General features: G+C 53.8%; 4 protein-coding genes across 4 annotated transcripts; 2 read left to right on the top strand and 2 right to left on the bottom strand.

Annotated features, from left to right (window-relative positions):
* Positions 1–339: 339 nt before the first annotated feature.
* LRP88_08467 (histidine phosphatase superfamily) lies at positions 340–1,801 on the bottom strand (the record flags this gene model as incomplete). The annotated part of the gene is made up of 2 exons (XM_083244972.1): positions 340–1,130; positions 1,180–1,801. The coding sequence occupies 2 exons, from the start codon at positions 1,799–1,801 to the stop codon at positions 340–342; spliced, it is 1,413 nt and encodes a 470-aa protein (XP_083099466.1).
* Positions 1,802–3,038: 1,237 nt separating this feature from the next.
* LRP88_08466 (SDR family oxidoreductase) lies at positions 3,039–4,127 on the bottom strand (the record flags this gene model as incomplete). Its single annotated transcript, XM_083244971.1, has 4 exons — positions 3,039–3,648; positions 3,696–3,760; positions 3,814–4,007; positions 4,073–4,127. 4 exons carry the CDS (start codon positions 4,125–4,127, stop codon positions 3,039–3,041), a joined length of 924 nt encoding a protein of 307 aa, XP_083099465.1.
* A 10,479-nt stretch (positions 4,128–14,606) lies between these two features.
* Positions 14,607–18,672, top strand: LRP88_08465 (mitogen-activated protein kinase kinase kinase; the record flags this gene model as incomplete). The annotated part of the gene is made up of 2 exons (XM_083244970.1): positions 14,607–18,075; positions 18,131–18,672. 2 exons carry the CDS (start codon positions 14,607–14,609, stop codon positions 18,670–18,672), a joined length of 4,011 nt encoding a protein of 1,336 aa, XP_083099464.1.
* A 625-nt stretch (positions 18,673–19,297) lies between these two features.
* On the top strand, positions 19,298–19,654 carry LRP88_08464 (cytidine deaminase; the record flags this gene model as incomplete). Its single annotated transcript, XM_083244969.1, has 1 exon — positions 19,298–19,654. The coding sequence occupies one exon, from the start codon at positions 19,298–19,300 to the stop codon at positions 19,652–19,654; it is 357 nt and encodes a 118-aa protein (XP_083099463.1).
* Between the last annotated feature and the right edge of the window lie 918 nt (positions 19,655–20,572).

Raw genomic sequence — 20,572 nt, 5'->3', positions numbered from 1 at the left:
ACGTCACAACCTTGCTGCTTGTTCCACATTATTAGAAAAGGGGTTAGATGCTAGATGGACGTATTGATTGATGGCCGCGGGGCCTAGATGCGATTTCATATTAATGTTTAGTACCTATTGCGAGGTTTGGGGATTCTTGACTGGGCTTGAAGGTTTCAGTTTTCATCATGAGTGTTGGAGAAAGCATGGTTCACCGACCCAAGTTGTGTTGTCACTTTTTTCTTTTTTTTTGCTCGTCAGTTACGATATCTCAATCAAACAGTTAATGCAAGCCTATCGATGCAAGCCTATCAATGTTCATTCTAAGCGCCCAACCTTGAAACTTTACTGTCCAGCTCCTCATGCCTTGACACCGCCATTGGCCGAGCGAGCAGCAGCAAGAGTTGACTTTTTGACAAGACGCAGACCACCAAGCAGCATAACAAGCAGCTCAATACCTAGGATGACAGCCAAGGTGACCAGAGCGCCAATAACACCAGCAACAGCCTTTGAAATACCGTTGCCAGAGCCAGAGCCAGAGCCAGAGTCAGAGTCAGAGCTGGAAGTAGAGGTTCCGTTGCCAGAGCAGGTGCCGTCGCTGTTTCCGCAGAGCTTGCACCATTCCGCGTCGTCCTCGATGGCAAACTTGGTCATGCCAGTCTTGAAATCCTTCCAAGACAGTGTCTCCTCCTTCTGACCAAAGAGAGGGAACAGCTTGGGGGTGTTCTCAGCCGCAGTGCCGTTGGCAAAGTAGAAGCGCACCTTGACGTCGTCGACGGTGGGCTTGGTGGCGTTGGTAACGAGCTCGATAGCCATGGAGGAGGCGTAGTCGCAGATGCCCAGAAAGTCCGAGGATGCCTTGTCAAGACCCGCAGACCCGAAGAAGGCCATAAAGGTACCGTAGGCGCCGAACTGAATGTTGAACTTGGGGTGTCCTGGCTGACTGTTGGCCAGGGGCTCCAGGGACTCGAGGATCTGGCCGGCGAGGACAGCTCCAGCCACAGCACGAGAGGCATCAGTTTTGTTGTAGGCAAGGTTCCACTCATGAACAGAAGCGAGATTATAGAGCCTGTCAAGAGTAGGCTTGGTGAGAAGGTCGTCAGATGGGATGCTGGAGTTGTGAATGCGAGCAACATTGATGAGGTCAAAGACTAGACATGTTAGCATTCATGTACTTTTGCAAAGAGCTTCCTGACATACTTGAGTAGGCGTTCTTGAAGGTAGCATTAGCCTCCCCGTAAGTGCCGTTAATTACGGGAAGGAGGTCTTTATAGAAATCAAGAGAGCCTTGATACGATGCCTTATACTCGGTGGAGGACAAGTAGGCATTTGAGCTGATCTCGGCGTTGGTGCAACCGCTGTTTCCCTGGAGCCATGCGCTGTTCTCAGAGTCCTTGGCACTGGCAGCGTTGGCGACAGAGTTGACGGGGATGTACTGGTATCCGCTGAGGGGAGCCTCAACCTTGGTGCCGTTGGCGAGGGTCTCAGTCTGCTTGAGTGGAGGGTAAAGGCCCTGGAGGAAGACAAGAGCCGAGTTCTGCAACACGGCGTCCACCGGGGCGGTCACGTCGAGCTGGGAGAGGACGGCAGTATCAGCGCTGAGACCTTTGATCTTGCGCGAAGCATCGTTATCGACATAAGTGTTACGGTACCACTCGCCCGAGGAGTAGACCTCATCAGCGCCGAGGGCAGTTAGATTGACGGGCTTCCAGGCCTTGGCAGTGCGGTCGCCATGACGGTGGAAGATATAGATACCCAGAACATCCTCAGCCGCGGCGAGGGAGGGGATGGAGAGGAGGATGGGGAGAATGTTTGTGAGCATTGGGGGCGATAGTTGATGTGGATATCGATTGAAGCTATACACACGGGGGGTATCAGAGAAGAGGGACGGCAGACCAGGCAATGCCAGCAAGAAGAGACTGGAGCCGTACTCGCCAACAAGAATAGAGAAGCAAGAAGAGAAGAGAAAGAAAGAGAGAAGAGAGATCGAGAAAAGTAATGGCGCGAGACCAAAGATAACATTATCTTTAGCCTTATTTGTGATGGAGGGATAGTGGGAAGATCTTGCTCCCCGCCCTCGGCTTGAACTTGCCGTGTTTGCTGCTTCAAAGATGGGGGGGCAACTCGCGAATGGATGGTCGAGCCTGCCCTTGGCAGGGCCAGCTTCCTAATCGGGCGAGTAGCAGTAGAGTCACGATGATCCAATTCCACGGGAAGGGGAAAGCTTGTGGTCTTTTTGGGTGGGATGCGGATGGAGTCAGACCCCGCTGAGGGAGCTCAGACTCCATCTTTTTTCCCCCATTGCTCAATAATGCCTGGTTCTTTTGTTCAATTGGACCGATTGGTTGGATGTAGAGGCTGCAGAGTGTCTGCAGAGAAGGCTAGCGGCTGACAATCAAGGTTATTGCCTCTCTTCTCTGTATCATCATGGCCTGAATCAAGCTCGCAAGCTCACAAGCTCTCCCCTCAGTGAGTGTGGCTTGCTATGGCGGCCGCTAATGCAGCCTGTTCGGCCCCGGCACTGATCTTCTTGGCATCCCAACGGACATCGGCTCGGGGGTGATTGGACATCGGCCGGCTCGCGGTTGCATTTGATCATCGATGCCGTCTTACAGGCCGGATTCCTCGGGATACTTTATCGGTGCAAGGCCGGGTTGCTCCTCTGCCCCATTCACCTCGTCAATAGCTAGTAAAACATGTGAGTCAACTTGAGTCCGGATGCTGTATGAAAAAATATCTGCTGCTTCTTTCAAAAATGGGGCTCAATGGCTTCCCCCATCCTTGAGGGTTTGGTGCCGAATAGCCGGTGGTGATCCTCCCAAAAAGGGCATCAGCTCATGAATCACCGGAGATGTCAGAATCGAGTAGGGTGCATACCAGATCTTATCTATCGTGCGATATAAACATCTCCGCATCTCCGTCTACCTCATCCTAGTCTTGCTGATAAGCCAAACGGCCTCTTCTCTTCTATCAAAACATGACTTCTCTCTATCCATCTTCCCATGGCAAAATCACCTCGCACATCAATTGCGAGTCCTGTATATATCATCAATCCAACCTCACAGCTTCGCCTTGCCATTCTTTCGCGGATCCCTCAACTTCTGTGAAAACTCGCCCTTGAGCAGGTAGTCCGGATACTCCATGTTCACGTCGATTCCAACGCTGATGGCGCCCTGGCGCCTCCACGCTGCGCCGTCCACCGCCAGAACTTGTCCGTTAACGTAGCTTCCGGCTTCGCTGAAGAGGAACACGGTCGCGTCGGCAATATCCCGCACCATTCCAAGTCGGCCAGAAGGAATTCCCTTGAGGTACTGTTTGCGCTCGGGTACCTCCTCACTGCCCAGTCGCGCCAGGCCTTCGGTGCCTTCGATACCTCCCGGCGCAATCACGTTGCTCGTCACTCCTCGTGGTCCGTATTCCAGGGCCACCGATGCCATGAGCGAGTCGATGGATGCTTTGGCTGCTGAGACATGCGCCTGGAGGGGCATGCCCGTGTAGTGGAATGTCGCTGAAACGTAAATAATTCGAGGGTTTGAGCTGCGCAGTAGGTAAGGCATCGTGGCCTTGATCGTGTTGAAAGTGCCCAAGACATCAATATCCATAACCGACTTGAACGCGTTGGAGCTCATGCCTTCTATCGGCGCAACAAAGTTGCCCGCCGCTCCAGCACTGTCTCTGTTAGCAGCAAAGATCTTGATTCAAGGACGACGCCTTACATGACCAAATCAATACCCCCAAGTTCCTTTACACACCGCTCCGCAGCAGCTTGCAGACTCTCGACCTAAGGTAGGACCGTCAGTACTCAAGCCAACCCAGATGTTGGGCCAATCCCACCTTTCGAACATCGCAGCCTCCAACTCCAATCACCTTTGCCCCTGGCCTCACAGTCTCAATGTCTTTGGCTGCCGCCTCGGTCTTCTCGACGTTTCTCCCTATGATGCATGCATTCGCGCCCAGCCGGACCAGCGCTCGCGTCTGCATGCTGCAGATGCTGCCGGCCCCGCCAGTCACGAAGACAACGCGACCATCTATGAGACAGTCAGCATGAGAAACTTGGACGGTTTCACATGAGCACCACGGGGCGGGAACTCACCAAAGATCCCATCTCTCCAGACCGGGCTGAGGTAGGTTGACTCGGGAACAGACATTGTGGCTGGACAGGTTTCACAATAACAGACTATATATGTGATTGATTAAAGGGGTAAAAGAAACGACGAGACAAGACACGCAAAACCATGCCAAAAAGGACGCGATATATGAAGTATGAATGAATGCGGAGGAAGTTCAGCTGAGGTGAGATGGAGTTCGTCCCAACCCCGGCTACGTAAGCGGAGCCGCGTGCGTGCCTCGGCTCGGGGTGGGTCTCGAAAAAACAAGCAGAGAATCTGGGGTCGGTCCCGCTTCTCTCACGCGTCTCGGCCGAGTCGCGCCGTCCTCTCTCCCGAGGCTCGGGCCGCTGCTGGACCACGCACATCCCATGCGCTCCTCACATGTCAAGGACAAGGTTTTTTTTCACCATTGACACGAGGTTCAGAGCGCATCTCATAAAGCTCAGACAATCTATGTAGATCTGATTACTAGATACGATACCCGCTGCATCTATGAGAGCAGGGCTGCAGAGATGCCGAATCTTGAATATTGCACAATCTGATATGCCGAGCTTCTCCACCGCACTCTGAATCAAGCAATGGCAAAAAAGGGGGTGTATTCCTCCTTATGCAAGATCCTGCAAAGCTTCTATTAAACGAGTGGACGCTGAGCCTCGTTCCTGGACTGCGGGCCCTCGTAATACCTAGGTCTCGTCTCAGCTTTAAAGACAAAAAGCCCGTCCCCACCACAGGCAGGCTGGCGTCTTCATCCCGAGTAACTTTTTGGGCCGTGTTCCAGAAATAAATGACGTGCGGCCTCTGAATTGACCAACGAGATTACTCTGAGCACGTTCCAATTTGGCAGACTGCACAATATTTTCAGGTACTCAACCCACAGACAACGGACGGCGTGTTTCGTCTAAGTAGAGTCGTTGTCCTTTGCGGCTCGGCACGTAGCTTGACCCCCGCCGGCATTTTTCAGCTTGGGTCGCCCTGTGGTCTCGCAGCAATTTACTCGCAGGTTGCCAATAATACAAACTGACGAGTCAATTCAACGCCTGCCCGCCCTGTCTTACCCGTCACATACCTACGGATATAACGTTGCTTATGCGAGGATAAGGTAAGTAGCCCGGTACGTGGTTCCAGCTCCCCCCATCTGCACGGGCGTGGCACTAACACGGCGCGCAAGCCTTGATTCCGCGCCCAGTTCCCAGCCAAAGAAACGGGTGCCACAGGGGGTGGGAGTGAGGGGGCACCGTCAGGTCAGAAAAAAAAACGAGGGAAAACGGGCCAAGAAAGTGACGGCACGGGACGACTTCATCTGAAGTCTAAGCGACCCCGAAACATTGGCTCTCCTGAGACGGTGGCTGCAGGGATATATCTGGCAAGATCTGGCTTTTCAGGATGACCTCTCCTGCACTGCACTGCACTGCAGAGTAAAAAGCCCTGCCTTGCTTCCTGTCGCCTTTTTGGGTCCCTTTCCCCCTATCCCTATCTGTATCTATCCCAGCAGGGTCTAGGTCGCCTTGTCCGAGGGTACATCCTCAGCCTCCCGCGCGGCACCCTCGGGTCATGATACCCAGTTCGCCAAGACGTCCGTCGCGCTTATTTCTCCCCCCTCCCGCCCCTCGCTCCCCGCAGTCTGAAACTTATCCCCGGTCATGTCCGTCCTCTGATCTTTCCCACTTCTTGCCTCTTGTCTCGGTCGTCAACGTGCCTCTGCGGCAAAGGGGTGGGGGAGGCTTGTCTAGCGAGCTGTCAGAAACTGGAAAGGGTGGGAGGGGCTCTGGGGCTGACCAACAGTACAGTTCCATCCCGTCTCGTGATGGACGCTCATGTTATCCCAGATGCAGCCAAAAGAGACCACGGGCCAGGAACAGCCCTGTTCCTCAATATCAAAAAGTGTTGCCATGATATGATGCCCGTGGGAAGCGCCATGGCTGACTGACATACCAGTCTCTACCAACCTCATAACATCACATCTGCCAGCCAGACGTCCCCAGCATGCTGACATATCTGTTCACACTAGTTCACTCGACACAACCGAAGTGGTTGCAAACCCCTTCTGCACTCCAACAACGACAATTGGCCATCCACAGTAGCCTACATGACACTTGAAACTCCTATCATTTTCCAATATTTTTTAACACCGTAGAGCGATGCCTGCCCTGCTATTCCATGGGGTTGGCCATTCGAAGAAGCCCCCCGACCTAGGTCGTTCAGCACAAATACAATGATATCCCATGTATCCCTTTCTTTCCCAGATAACCCAATACGCCAGAATAGTATACAATTTCCAGATCCTGCTGAATACGGGCCTTCCAGGCAAAAGCACAAGTCTAAACTTTCAAAGCCAAGTCCCAGAGGCAATACCGAATCCAGGTCTGCCTTGTCGTGGCTCTCCCTTTCGAACACCTCGTCCATTATTAAGTTATTGGTGCTTAGCTTTGTTGGCATCCGGGCTGCCATTGGTATTCGATCGTAGGAGGCCTTGTCCGGGGAGCACGATACCCAGCCATTATTGAGAGGGCAGTTCCTCAGCACATTCTCCTGTCTGCCGTCAAGGGGCCCGCCGCTGAAGCTGACAATGACGACATTTTCATGTTGAAATCCCGGTCCGAGTACCTTAAAGCTCGAAGAAGCACATTCGTGCTCTTGAGCCTATTGACCAGAGTCGATAGCACGGTCTTCTCGACGGGCGGGTTCAATCTTTGTGAAGTAGATGGAAGAAGCCAGCCAGCCAGCTTCAGCCGCAACACAACGGGCAGCTCTCAGGTAGCACAATGTAGCGCTCATGGGGGCCTTTTGGGCAAGCATGCTTTCGACTGCCATCGGTCGACGTCTTGCAGAAATGGGTGCCAGGATCCGTGCAGGACGTGTAAATGTAGTAGTTCTTGGTGAAGTCGCACATGGTGACAGAGAAAACACGTTACTGCGAGGCAAAATTAGAACGGAATTGCCAGAGAAAAAAAATGCATGGCTTTCTAAGGGGGAAGTGCAGTCATACCGGAGGACGGAGATTTAGCTTTACGCCTGTAGGAAGAACCCGGAGGAATTGGTCGTGGTATTGCGCGAGACGAGTATTTTAAAACGCCGACAATAGCCACCAAATGCTTCCCAAGATTGTGCTGTCTCCTAGGTGTTGCAACGAATTGATGTCGTTGAGGATCGGTATCAAATGGGACAATGGGTAAAGATGAGGTGGTGGCGTTTATAACAGGCCGCGGACTGCAGCAGAGTTGAGACTGAGATGGTGGGCTCCAAGCTTTTGACGTAGGTCAGAGGTCGGGTTGGCTTGCTTTATCAGGGAAATCTTAAATAAAGGAAGGACTGGACAGGCGCAAAGGGACCGGGGAAGGGGGTGGGATGGGTTGGATTGGATGAGATTGGATCCAATGGATGTAAAGCCTGTGAGGACTGGCGATGGTTGTGGATGGGGGATCGGGACGGGGACAGAGGGTCCCTTAAGACACGGCGCCGATGAGACCGTGCCATGTCCCGTGTCTGGGTCGGGGAGCAATGACGCCTTTGCTTCAGAGAGAGACGGACGGGGATGCCAGAGGAAAGCAGCTAGTACAGACAGGAAAGGACAGGACAGACCAGACATTCTGCCCGGCCCAGGGTCTGATCTGTCCGTGTGCCATGTCGTGTCGAGTTCCAGCCAGGTCCGGGTCTGTGACGGCGAGTGGAGCGGGTTCGTCACTTTGGAGCTGGTGGGGGGAAATTTAGGCCTGCTCAAGGGCTTCAAATCTCGAACCACAGGGTTGCAGTGGGTAGCACTCACGGGCCAGCTCGCAGCGGTGGTACCGGGAGCCGACGTACCCTTCAATCAGTGAGGTGCAGTGCAGCCATCCCATGGAGCAGCAGAAGCGCAGTGTCGTGCAGCGCAGTGCAGCGCGGTCCTGTGCGGTGCAGTCGCTGAGCTCTGGCTGTTGGACGCCGGCCGCCTCGATGGGATGTGCAGGGCGAGTCGAGCAGACGCTGCGAGCGATTCAGTAGACGCCAGGGCACGCACCATCAGCTCCAGTCTCGACTTCCATTCTCTGTTGCATCCCTGTACGCTGCTGTTTCGATCAGCCATCCATCCGCAACGTCCACGGACAGAAGGGTTGCTCTGCCTATGTTTCTGCTCCTCCAGGGGGTTGCACAAGCCCAGCAAGCCGGATTAATCCAAGAGGGCATTCCGACTTCCGCCTCAATGCCCCTAGACGTCAACAAACGGCGGCCGTCAAGAGGGAAAAAAGAGAATGCCGCGTACCTCCGGTGCCCGAACCGCCGCCCGCTGGGATGGCGTCTCAATGGCGTCAACAGTGGGAGTTGCACAAACTCTGTGGGGTGGGATTCCTTCCCGCACCCTGAGGGCCGGCCATGATACTGTATCTGCCCTCCTTCTCCCAGTCTTCCATCGGCCGCCAGTACTATTGGGGTCAGCGCCACGGCGGAGTGGCTCTGGCGATGGATCCTTGGATGTTCAACGTTTGCGCTTCGTGATGCGAATTTCTAGCGGCCGGAACTTGGCCCGTCTTGTGTAGGCGGGCGGGTCGGGAGCCACGGATGACTTCCCTGCCGACGCGCCGGCATCTTGACGCTCGATTGGAATGGATTCACGGGCGTTATCCTAGGTATTCAACTCGTAAACCAGGGGGTGGGAAAGGGGGAGTCTCAAATTCTTCAACGGCCAATGGTCGTCGTGGCGAGCGAATCCTTACCTTGGGATCTCGGATCGGCCTCCTCTATCGATAGGTACAGTAGTACTGGAGTCCCAAATGCCGGACACATGCAAATTGCTTGCAGAGGACCTATCTCAGGCCCGCGAGAGCTTGCAGTGCCAGCACAGCACTGCACACAGCATAGCACAGCACCGGCTTCGGATGCACCTCTGGGCAAGGGGATACCACGCACACTGAGCACTCAATGGCCTGGCATACCTGACTAGGAGATCCGTGAGTGCAACCGAGCTCACCACATTCCGCCATCCATCCATGTGTTGCAGGGCACGATGATGCCCCAAGCACCCAGCACCCAGAACCCAGGCCAAGGGAAGGGCCTCAGCAACCTTTTCAGACAAGAGGTTGCAGGGGTCGCTAGCGTCGCAGGTTGGCAAAGTTGCTGATGACGGGACTACCTACTGAAGCGTACGCAGCCAGCAGGCAGTCCGCCCATCGAGACCTTGCATCTGTTGGGTTGGGCGTTGGCGGTGGAGATGGTGGTGGACTGTCTTGGCGGCTCTCAAATTTGAAGCTGCGGATGCCGTGGCACGGTGCCTTCTCCTTCCTCCATTAGATGGAGTACATGTTCCTGGGCAAGCCAGTCGGAGGGGCCCTTCCAGTTGCTCGCTGAGATCAGTGCGTCTTATTAGGAAGCCGAAGCAGGAGCAGGAGCAGGGAGCTAGAGCTGGCATGAGCGAGTGTCCACTGTCCACTCATCCGTAGCTTCCCTTTTTCTGTGCCTTGGTCCTTGCTTCTCGCTCCTTGTTCCTGTCAACGGCGAAGTTTTGAGGAAGGACATTGGAAGCAAAGGTGGTGCCTTGCTTTCCACTTTTTCACTCCCGCCTCCACCTCCATGCAGCATCCCATCTCCACCTCCGCTTTCATCCATCCGTCGCTTTGGCTTTCCTGCATCGTACCGCCCTTGCAAATCAGCCCTGGCCTGGGTGAGTCTGCTGCTGCAGTTCTGCACGCTAGGATGCAGCACAGAATATCCATTCGGGTACCTTGGTAGCTTCCTTCGGAGGCAAACATCTGGTCTCTCACTTTCCTCTAATCTTCAATCTTCAATCTTCAATCTTCAGGTCTCGTCTCGTTGTGCTGCATCTTGGTCCTCACCTTATCCCTGCTGCCCACCAACTCCCGCCCCGTGATCTATCTTGGTCGGCTGTTGGTGTTGGTATCAAGTTACGGCCCAAGCACACCGATCAGCAAACCGCCCATGCCCTGGGCCGCCAGCAACCCTGGTTGCCACGCACGCTCGCGGACTACCAGACGGTGACACTGCCTATTGGCTCCACTGGCTCGAAACCCTCGGTGTGATCGCCTAGCAGAGGCTGGCCAAACATCAAGAGGCATTCGGTTGCTTGACATGTCAAATCCAGCCCAAATCCGGGGTGAACCTCTGGCTCTCCACCAAGCTGTGACAGCCAGCGAGGCGAACCTTCGGGTACCTACAGAACATGGTTCTCCTTCTGTGTCTCGTACATCAGACTGGTCAGCCCTAGCCAGGGTTTGGCCTCCCGACCCCACGCCCGGCGGCATCTTTTTGGCATGGTCTGGTTTCTTGCTTTCGGCATCACCAAAGCTTTCGTCTCCTCATCAACCCACCGGCCAACTGCACCCATGGGCCTGTTCGGATGCCCCAGTCCAGGCAGAACCATCCTCTCCTCCTCTGTCACCAACGCAAGAGGGCTCCACGGCCTCATTCACCTCAGCGCACCCTGTCCTGGATTCGAGACTGCGCAGCCTCGCACCCAGGTTCCCTCGTCAAGCTTGATATTCCGGGCTCAAAGCTCAGGAACGGCCTAGCAAGATGCCCCGCACAAGACAGGGTGCAAGGTTCCATCGCCACGGCACACTACGGGTACCGTTTTACCTGCATCGCTAGAGAGCTGCAAAAAGAAAAACCTCGATGACTTCCATGCACACCAGCAGGATTCTAGTGTGGGTTGATGCAAACATTGATTGACCTTTGATCAAGCGGAGCAGCATGCAGCACTGGTTCACCAAATGCACCAACCACGTTTTACTCGGCTGATCAGGCCATGGAAGGCAACGAGAACGACGCTTGCCATGGAGCCGGCTAGCCTTGACAGCTTTGACCTGCTAGTCCGGTCACAAAGCGGCTTCTATTCCCTCGGACATGTTGATTGAGGTGCAATGACCAACTAATACACGAGCATTGGCCATGGCAGCAACATGGTTATCCACCAGGACCTCGCGAGTATCCGCGATGACCAGGATACGGTCCCTTTGCGCCGATTTCATATCATCTCGATGAGATTAACCGCATGCCAAGAGGTCTATTGGAACCAACGACCGAGTAGCCTCATGAATCAGGATACCCTCCTGGAGCGCCTCAAGGTGCGCCAAGGGCCATGAAGATCTTCAGCTCAGGCGTTATGGCAAACAATGCATATTAGTGATCAAAGCTGAATGCCAACATCTGCAGGGCACTCCCTTGTTCGATATCGCTGAGGCTTTGCTCATCGAGAAGCAGATTCGTCCCGGGACTTGTTGGTAAAAATGGATCGCAATCTTCCTTTGTTCAGCTCGAGATAACCAAAGAGATGCTGACTGTGGATTCGAGATCATGACGTGAGGTTTTGGTGCATCTGGGCCAAACAACGCCTCAGTCAATCTAACGCTGAACTATTGGCCCTCATCAAGGCAGGACATGTCCGACGGCGTCGCGTACTAGTTTAGGAGCAACCATGATCGAAGCGAAGCTCCGTTGAGGTCGACAGAAGCTTCCAATTCCATTCAACCCTTGCTGGAAGCGTGTCAGTGTGGACACAGCTCGGCTTTTGCTGGTGCTGGTGCTACCCAAGCGCGAATTGGCTTTCCAGGCCGCGTGGTGTTCGCAACGGAGCCCGCCACGGCCGTAAGCCTCCACGGCATGGCTACAAACCCTGGAAGTACCTCTACGAGTTGTCCATGGCCGGGCGCTTGAGGTGGTCTAGCAGAAACGAAGGGGAACAAACTTCCAACCGATGCTCATATCATGCCAGGCTCCCCACCGGGCTCGGAGAAGGGATCGGGGAGATTGAATCACGCGAGTAGAGGATATCCTGGACTGATGGAATGCGCCCATGTCGCCAGCCACAGCCGTGCCATGTCGATCAGAGGCAGAAGCCGTCCCCATACCCACCTAGCGTGGCCCTCACCAGCCACTATTCGATGCCAAAAATGCAGTCGCCACGTGGAAAAGATCAAACGTTCAACTCTAAACACCGTCACTTGCAGACAAATCGATACTTGAGGGCTCACGGACTTGGGTGAGAAGGGGCCAGCAGTCGACCTGGTCGTATCTGCCCAGAAACAGGTGCCCCAAGGAGAAGGGATCCGAGCCACCGACTGTCTCCAAAATCTTTTGTTTGTCTTCCCTCTCCTTACCGGATCGGGCCAGCGGCATCAGGTCAAAGCGCTGTCCAGAGTTTCATCTAAGCCATTAGTGTACAAATTACAGTTCCCTGAGTTTCGCGCTTCATCTGCTACACGACGGTCGGTGTCTGGAGGGCTTCTGACCGAACCACCCAGGTGGTCTTATCCCGCGCAGCGCAACGCAGCGCAGCGTGCCGGGTGCTTCGGCCTGCCGGCTTGGAGGCTCCGAGAGGGACGGACTCTGCAACTGACTCGAGGCCAGTTGCCTGCGCGTTAATATGCGAGTCCATCGTGTTTCGCTCGGACTTTTTTGATCGCCCCTCGTGCAATTCTGTTCATGCAGGCTTGAGGCGCCATCCCAATCGGTATTGTTTGCTCTTCGTTAGTAAGTCGCACGAGGCTATATCGGCAAGTTGCGATTCTGCTATTGCTACACTTTGCAGACCGACATTGGATAATATCTGCAAGACTGCAGGATGACTCGTCACACGTTCGCTTCGTGCCAGCAACCAGGTCGGTGGTTGTCGTCGCTGCAGTCTACCTGATCACATGGATGTTGGGTGCAAAAGTTCTGGATGTGTGAATGAACCTCGGATTACCTCCGGTACGAATTAGACCGACTTTCGGTTTGTTGTCTCTATTATACCGGTTGACCAGCAACGCTTGGTGAGCTTGCAGTGGAGTCTGTGTCCTCAAGTGACGTATTAGCCAAGAGTGTAATGGGAGGTTTTCTGCAGGCAGGAGTTTGGTGTGATCTTGAGGTGGGGAAGCTGGTTGAAGGTGCAAGTAAGGACCTTCAACATCCAGTTATACCTACAGATGGAGCGCAGTACCTACCTCCCTCGGGGAGAAGAACCCGTGGATGCCCCGTCAGTTACATCAGCACGCATCCTCATTTATTATAGATAACACGTCCTATTCAGGACATGGCAATTATCGGATCCCCTTATTTGACTCCGTCCGCTACGAGTTCCCTAGGTTCCCGACTGGATCCAGCAGCTGTTGGAAGTCGCACCGGAGCGTGGGCCACCCCAACTGAGGGCCAGTCCGTCACTAAGCACTCTTGAAGATAGTGTTTAGGGTGCTACGAAATGTACGTGGTTGAAGAAGGCCACCATAGCCCTCCAGCTCTAAACCAGTTTACTTTGTAAGTCCCAGCACGATGTCCAGAGCTAGACTGTCAGAACTATTTCTCGGGAGTATCACAGCAGCAGGAATTATCCAACTGTGATAACTATTCACACATATTTACTCTCGTTGGGTGAGTTGCATCTTATTATGGAGGCAACCATCTCCTTTGAGTCACCTGCAGTTTAACTCATGGCTGGTATAACCACAGTGCAGTCATGGAACTACATGCTGGTGGTGAACACCCATGCGGATGAAACCCTCCATATTCTGTGAATTCTCCCATTATTATTTGTTATATCAGTACTTATTGGTGTGTCATAGCATGGTCAATATGATACATGTCACTATTCCGACTGGGACTACCCACATGTTTAGGGTAACTCGAGGTAACTGACCGATAGTGACAACAAGTGGCTCATGGGGAGCCCAGGGCTTGGGTAGCTTTATTTGGACTTGTTATCAGGTGCAGCAAGGATCGACCTTCCCGGTATGTGTCAAGCGAGGTGCCACAACATCGATACGACATGCACCCACCATAAGGACAGGGACATCAACCAGGTTGTATGGAAGGATAATCAATCCGTCCAACCGGACCCAAGAAAAATGGGCGCCTCTTCACATGTCATCGAATAGGTAGACACCCAAAACATTTCACAATGTCTAGCGATAGTCAAATTGGGAGTCTGAGGAAAAGGAATGCGGCACGTGGTAGTATCGGTCGCATTACTGTACTGGCCCATTTTACCCTTGGCAGGTGAATATTTACCCGTCGAACAAGGCCCGCTTGACACACAACCGTATTGGTGCACATTAACGGTTTACCACGTTTTCAAGGCTCAATCCAATGCCATTCATTCATGATAGCATGGAAAGGAGCAAGCAGCCACAGGGAGCTCGTGCAACACTCTCATAAGGTGGTACCACCAGCCACAGCTAAACCCGGTCTTAGCCGCACGAGCCACGCGGAGAGGCCAATCACAAGCGCGAATGAGGCGTAAATTTGCGTTGGTTGCGCGCGCTTCTCTGCTGAGCGAGCCTGATGGAGCCCACTCCGTCGCCACTCCTCCATGCGATTCATCTCGATTTGCCTGCAACGCAACGGAAGCTCCCCCGAGCTTCAAACCCCCATGGCCATCCTCGATCTATCATAAACCGTCCGCCCGGCATCTCGAGAAGAAGCGCACTTCTCTACATGCTGGCCCTTAATCGCCATCCACGACTCCTTTTCCTCTTCTGCCATCGAGTCCACACGCCGCGTTGAGGGGCTATCGGTTTCCACCTCCACCTGGGTGCTGGCCCAGACAAAGGCACTAGGATGACCGAGTTATCACCGCGAGGGGTACGGTTCTCGGGCACTGAAGACGAGCACTGCGAAAAGATCAATAGCCACCGACACGACGGTGCGAACGAATCCAATGGCGACCCCCATGCGACAGAGCGTCAAGACGAGCTGGGCACACTGTCCCGGTACACAGAAGCATCGGGCCATACCGGATCGTTGACCTCACTGCATCCTGGGACCGTCATCAACGGAAACCCCAAGTCACAGCGAGGCAGCACCGGTGATGATGGCGCCGGATATCCCAACGGCAGTTGGCCACAGCGGCCGCTGGGTCCTGCGAGGACGCCCTCGAGCACATACAATCCGGCAACGTCGAGAAAACCAGGCCATCCACAAGCAACCCCATCCTTCACCGAGTCCATCCGATCGTCATCCAAGACACGCCCGCTAAAGACCGAGAGCAGATTTCGCGCCCAGGAGCGAGCATATGTCCAGAAACTCCGGCAAGACTATAGCGGTGGATACTTTACATCGTATTCGAGCATGAACGGGAACGATTCGGATTCGGAAGGGGAGACTCCGTCATCAGAGGGCCCATACGATGATCGTTTTGATCAAGAAACCATCATGTTTTATGGGAATGATAACCTCCAACCCACAGACGAAGACCTAAAAGACCCAGAAAACCGCGAGAGGCTCGAGTGGCATGGTATGCTGGAGGCTGTCTTGACAGGAGACGTCGTACGGCAAGAGAAGAAACGGTTGATTGGCTCAGCCGACCAGCAGGCCGGCAAATCCGCTCACAAAACCGAGCTATGGCTAGGCATTCGTTCCAAGGTCTGCGGAAGACATGTCCCTGTCCAGAGACGTATGCTTGAGGAAGCTCGAACTACCTTGGACCGCACGCTGGAAGAGATTATCAACTTTGAAGTCAAAGGAGAGAGTGAGGTTGGAAAACCACCATATGAGCAAGTCAAGGACATGGTGAAGAAGATTGAGAAGTGCGAGAACCTGTATCCTTCCTGGTCTGCGCTCGCAGCAGAACACAAGGCGGCAGATTCCCCGGCTTTCAAGGAAGCGCACGAAGCAATCATCTCGTGGTACAACACAAACGAAATGATCAACACCGAGCTCTCTATTCTGAAGAAATGGGTGGGCAACGATGATTTGGACTTTACACGGACCAAGCAAAGGTCTCCCGCTGTCAACGGCATCAGCAACGACGAGACTTCATTCCTGGACAGGCTCATGAAGGAGGACGGACTTCAATCTCTCTACAATGACGATGACGAGAAGGGTATGCTCGTGCCTATATCGACTGTTATCAACAAAGCCAAGGGCACGCTCATCAGGAATTCCGCCCCTTTCCGCAAGCGGCATCTTCCACCGTATCTCGAGGAACTCCTCACACTTATCAGCTTCCCTTCCCGCCTTATCGAAGAGATTACTCGAACACGTTTAGCCTATGCTCGGAGAGTTAAGGAATCTGCCCAGCAAAACCCCTTGATGCAAAACCAGATGATATCTCAGTTCCAACTTCTGCTCAAGTTCGCCATTCGAATCAAGCTGGAATGCACCTCCATCGCGAATCCAGAGCCAGGATGGGACTTGCCCCCTTGCATCGACGAGTCTTTCGACCAAGTTGTGCTGGAAGCGCTGAAGTATTATTTCAAGATGCTGAACTGGAAACTGAGCGGCAACAAAAACACGTTCAAGGAAGCGGAACTACTATTCCAAGAATGGGACTTTGCCAACGAAATCGGCAGCCATCTGCAGCGTGGTCACATCGAAGTGGCGGAGCAGTTCAGTTCGTTGACATTCAAGGCTTTGAACAGACTGAGCCAGACTTTCGAGAAGGAGTTGCAGGCGAAGCCCAAGGAGAGCGCAACAGAGATGAGCAAGCGTTACAAGGCTTGCCTTGATTCAGTTCGCGTTCGTCAACGAATGCTTCAACGATTCAGCCGAATGTTGAGTGACAACTACGAGCATGCGTCGGATTACAGCATCTCGTTTACCCCAGAGACAATGCAGAAATTCTACGATCAGCTGGTTGCCTCTGCACACTTCCAGGTGGACACCGGAGTTTTTGAGCAGGACAACACATATGTCATTGCATCCCCTCACCTACGGGAGAGGCTCGAGGACGTTCAGGTTATGATGGCCATAACGTCCCAGGACCAGATCCCTGACGAGCTCGGGGAGCAATACCTACTCATTCTTCGACCTGAAGATCCGCTTAACTGGTTCGGCGAAACAATCCCCGTGCCATTGCGAGATCAGAACATCGACTTGAAGCGAGGTCACATTCGACTTTGTGCTTCTAGCCCCCAAACACTGCACAATGCGCGAAGGGCGTTCCTCGACGCGGTGGATATGCATGTTGACCTTGTGCAAGAGTCGAGATCCAACATTCACAAAGTCAACACAAGGCTGACCGAGCTGAGGAGGGTGGCATACAAGCTTTCAAACACTTTCATGGACAGTGTCGAGATCATCAGGAAGCAAGCCCGGGGCAAAGACTGCCAAGAATTGATTCAGACATGTTTTGTGTTTGCTACAGAATTTGGTCAACGATCATTGCTCTATATGGACAGCAACAGACGGCAGATGAACAATCTCAAGCTGACCAAGCTCGCACTGGACTGGGTGAGTTTCATCTGCGATGACTGTATCGCGTCGGATCGAAAGACATTTCGCTGGGCTGTCCTTGCGCTCGAATTCGCAATGGGCATGACGCGAGGACGTCACATCTTGGCACTTGGAGAGGATGAGTACGCCAAGCTTCGTTCCAAGGTTGCAGGGTGCATGTCGTTGCTTATCTCGCACTTCGACATCATGGGCGCCAGATCGAACCTTGCGGCCCAAGCCGAGAAGGAGCGAATCGAAGCGCTGGTGGGGCAGTTTAGGAAGCTTGACAAGAATAGGATGTTGAACGACGAGGAGGCTTCCCGCTGCATCACAGAGCAGCGCATGGAAGAGTTGGAGAGAGTGGACGAGTATCGACGGGAGAAGGTGGCCGAGAGACAGGGAGTCGGACGAGTACTGGAAGGTAACAACGAAGTCGACCGATCGCTGGCATATCTCTCGTCGTCTGCAACCAACGTCACTATGCGCTGGCAGCAAGGCCAGTTTGTGGGAGGCGGAACGTTTGGCAACGTCTACGCCGCGATGAACCTCGACACAGGCCACTTGATGGCGGTCAAGGAGATTCGACTGCAGGATCCCAAGCTCATCCCGACAATCGCCGAGGCGATCAGGGAAGAGATGGGCGTGCTCGAGGTCCTGGACCACCCGAACGTGGTGTCTTACTACGGCATTGAAGTTCACCGAGATAGGGTGTACATCTTTATGGAGTTTTGCTCAGGGGGATCTCTGGCCAACTTACTGGAGCATGGCCGAATCGAAGACGAGCAGGTGATTATGGTGTATGCTCTTCAGTTGCTCGAGGGTCTTGTCTATCTGCACGAGAGCGGCATTGCCCATCGAGACATTAAGCCTGAAAGTAAGTATCGTATCCTGACTTGTCACCAGAGCGGAGAATACTAACCGTTGAAAAGATATCCTCCTTGACCACAATGGTATCATCAAGTATGTGGATTTTGGCGCAGCCAAGGTGATTGCTCGTCAAGGCCGCACGCTTGCGGACCGGCAAACATCGGTGCCAAACAGGTCTATGACTGGTACACCCATGTACATGTCACCAGAGGTGATCAAGGGCGAAAATCCCGGTAAGCCTGGGGCAGTTGATATCTGGTCCCTTGGCTGCGTTATCCTAGAGATGGCGACTGGAAGAAGACCGTGGGCACAGCTCGACAACGAATGGGCCATCATGTACAACATTGCCCAAGGCAACCCACCTCAGCTCCCGCCCCCTGACCAGCTCAGCCCGCAAGGAATCGACTTCCTGAAGAGATGCTTCGCACGGGATCCTCGAAACCGTTCGTCGGCGGTTGAACTCTTGCAGCATGAATGGATAACGTCGATTCGAAGCCAGGTGGTGGAACCGGCCACGCCGAGCGACACAAGCAGCTCAGCCCAGTCAACACCAACAGTCAGCTCAACGTCAAGCAGACTGGGCGGTGTTGATGGATTTTATTAGGGGTTCAAGTCCAACAGCGCCTTCTGACATGACAGGGGGACGAGTTGAGATAAGATTGAGCCATGTTGAGGAAGAGGAGGTGAAACAAAGGGAAGGAAAGGTAAATGGAACGAGGACATATTCTATCGTTTGCTCGAGCACCAGTCTCTTATAGGTAGCTGGGCAGATCTACATGAGCGACGAGTTTGGAGTTTTTGTACATAGGCATTTGTAATGAGATTGGCTACTGGGGAGGAAAAGCGTGGGTGCATGATGGTCATGATAGCAATAAACAAGGAGGCCACAGGATATGAGATACCATCTAATAATGCATATGGATTTGGCAGGACTGAAAGATGCTGACTTTGTTCATGATCATGTGCAGTTGCTAACTGCCGAGGGGTGATAAGAGGTAAGCGGCCGAGGGTCCGTCGTCTCGGCGCTTCAGCCCCGCAGCCACGGAGGCGCCCGATGCGGAGATGATGGATGTCATTGATAAAGGGCGGCCCGCACCGCGGGAGACGGCACCTTCCTTGTATAGGTACGTGGCCCGGCCTATCTCATCTCAGCTGGGTAACACATAACTACCCCTCCCTTCTCCCTTCGATCACTCCCTTTCAACAACAGCGTAGAAAAGTCAACTGCAATGGAGACTCCAGAGACTATTTCCAAAGGCGACGCCGCCAGGACCGCCGAGATCTGTGAGCAGCACGGCATCACGCCGAACGAGTTCTCGGAGCTCCGACAGCGCGCGACGGCAGCCAAGGCGACGGCTTACTGCCCGTACAGCCAGTTCCGGGTCGGGGCCACGGTGCTCTCGAGCGAGGGCCAGTTCATCGACGGCGCAAACGTGGAGAACGCGTCATACCCCGTGGGTACGTGTGCCGAGCGCGTCGCCCTGGGCACCGCCGTGACGGGCGGCCATCGCGGGTTCCGGGCCATCGCCGTCGCCACTGATATTGCGCCTCCGGCGAGCCCCTGCGGCATGTGCAGGCAGTTGTGAGTCCCATCGTCGGGGGTGTGAGAGGCGAGGCGGGGCCAGTAAAAAGTGAGGCAGGTTTGCTGACAAGGTGAGTTGTCTGGGCGATGTAGTATTCGAGAGTTTTGCACATTGGAGACGCCAATCATCATGTTTGACAAGAATGAGGACTTTGTCGTCGTGAAGCTTGGCCAGGTCAGTTGTGTGGTTATTACCTTGTCTTTTGAACATAAACTCATTCAATGCGCGCAGCTTTTGCCCATGTCTTTTGGACCCGATCAACTTCCTCCGCCTGAAGCTCTCGGCAGGTCATAAATGAGCAAAAACGAAACTAATAGCGAGGGCGATGCTGGGTTAAAGTTCACCGCGGTAACCGACTTTTCGTGCGATGGTGTTTCGCGTGTGCGTCTGCACCTGCGTCCATGGCTGGGCAGATCGCATGGCGATGGACGTTGGTTGGGTTACATCCGCTGCATTGGAGGGGAGAAGGATGCCATGTGCCTGACCCCCCTCCCTCGGCACGGGAGATTTTGAAAGCCTCCAATAGGCGATAAAGCCAATCGGTAGCCAACAGGCTCCCGTGAGAAGAACCATCCGGGATGCTTCCATGCTGTTCAGGGCTGGCGGCAAAGCAGGGAGTGTGCACCTGAGTGCTTGAGCCGTTCGCCTGTATGTAGGAGCTGGAATCAGACATGCTTATATGACCCGAATGCGGATGTTGTTTATGCTCAGCTGCTTTGTTGATAACGACCGATAACTCACATGATCGCAATGACCAAGGCTCCATTTTCACTTCTCTTTTTGACCGTTCGTTCGCCATATCAGCGAATCCTTCTGTTGTCTCAGTGTCTTATTCAAGGGAGAGTGAGCGAGAACTAGGATGTGTAGAGAGCCTTGTCTTGGAACCACGACATAGGGTAATCGGCCGCCACAAGACAGGTT

Source organism: Fusarium phalaenopsidis (assembly GCF_050370095.1).
Source record: "Fusarium phalaenopsidis strain FUZ10S chromosome Unknown contig_32302, whole genome shotgun sequence".
In the NCBI taxonomy this organism is placed as follows: Eukaryota; Fungi; Ascomycota; class Sordariomycetes; order Hypocreales; family Nectriaceae; genus Fusarium; species Fusarium phalaenopsidis.
Note: the sequence above shows the minus strand (reverse complement) of the source record. Positions and strands in the feature narration are given on the sequence as shown.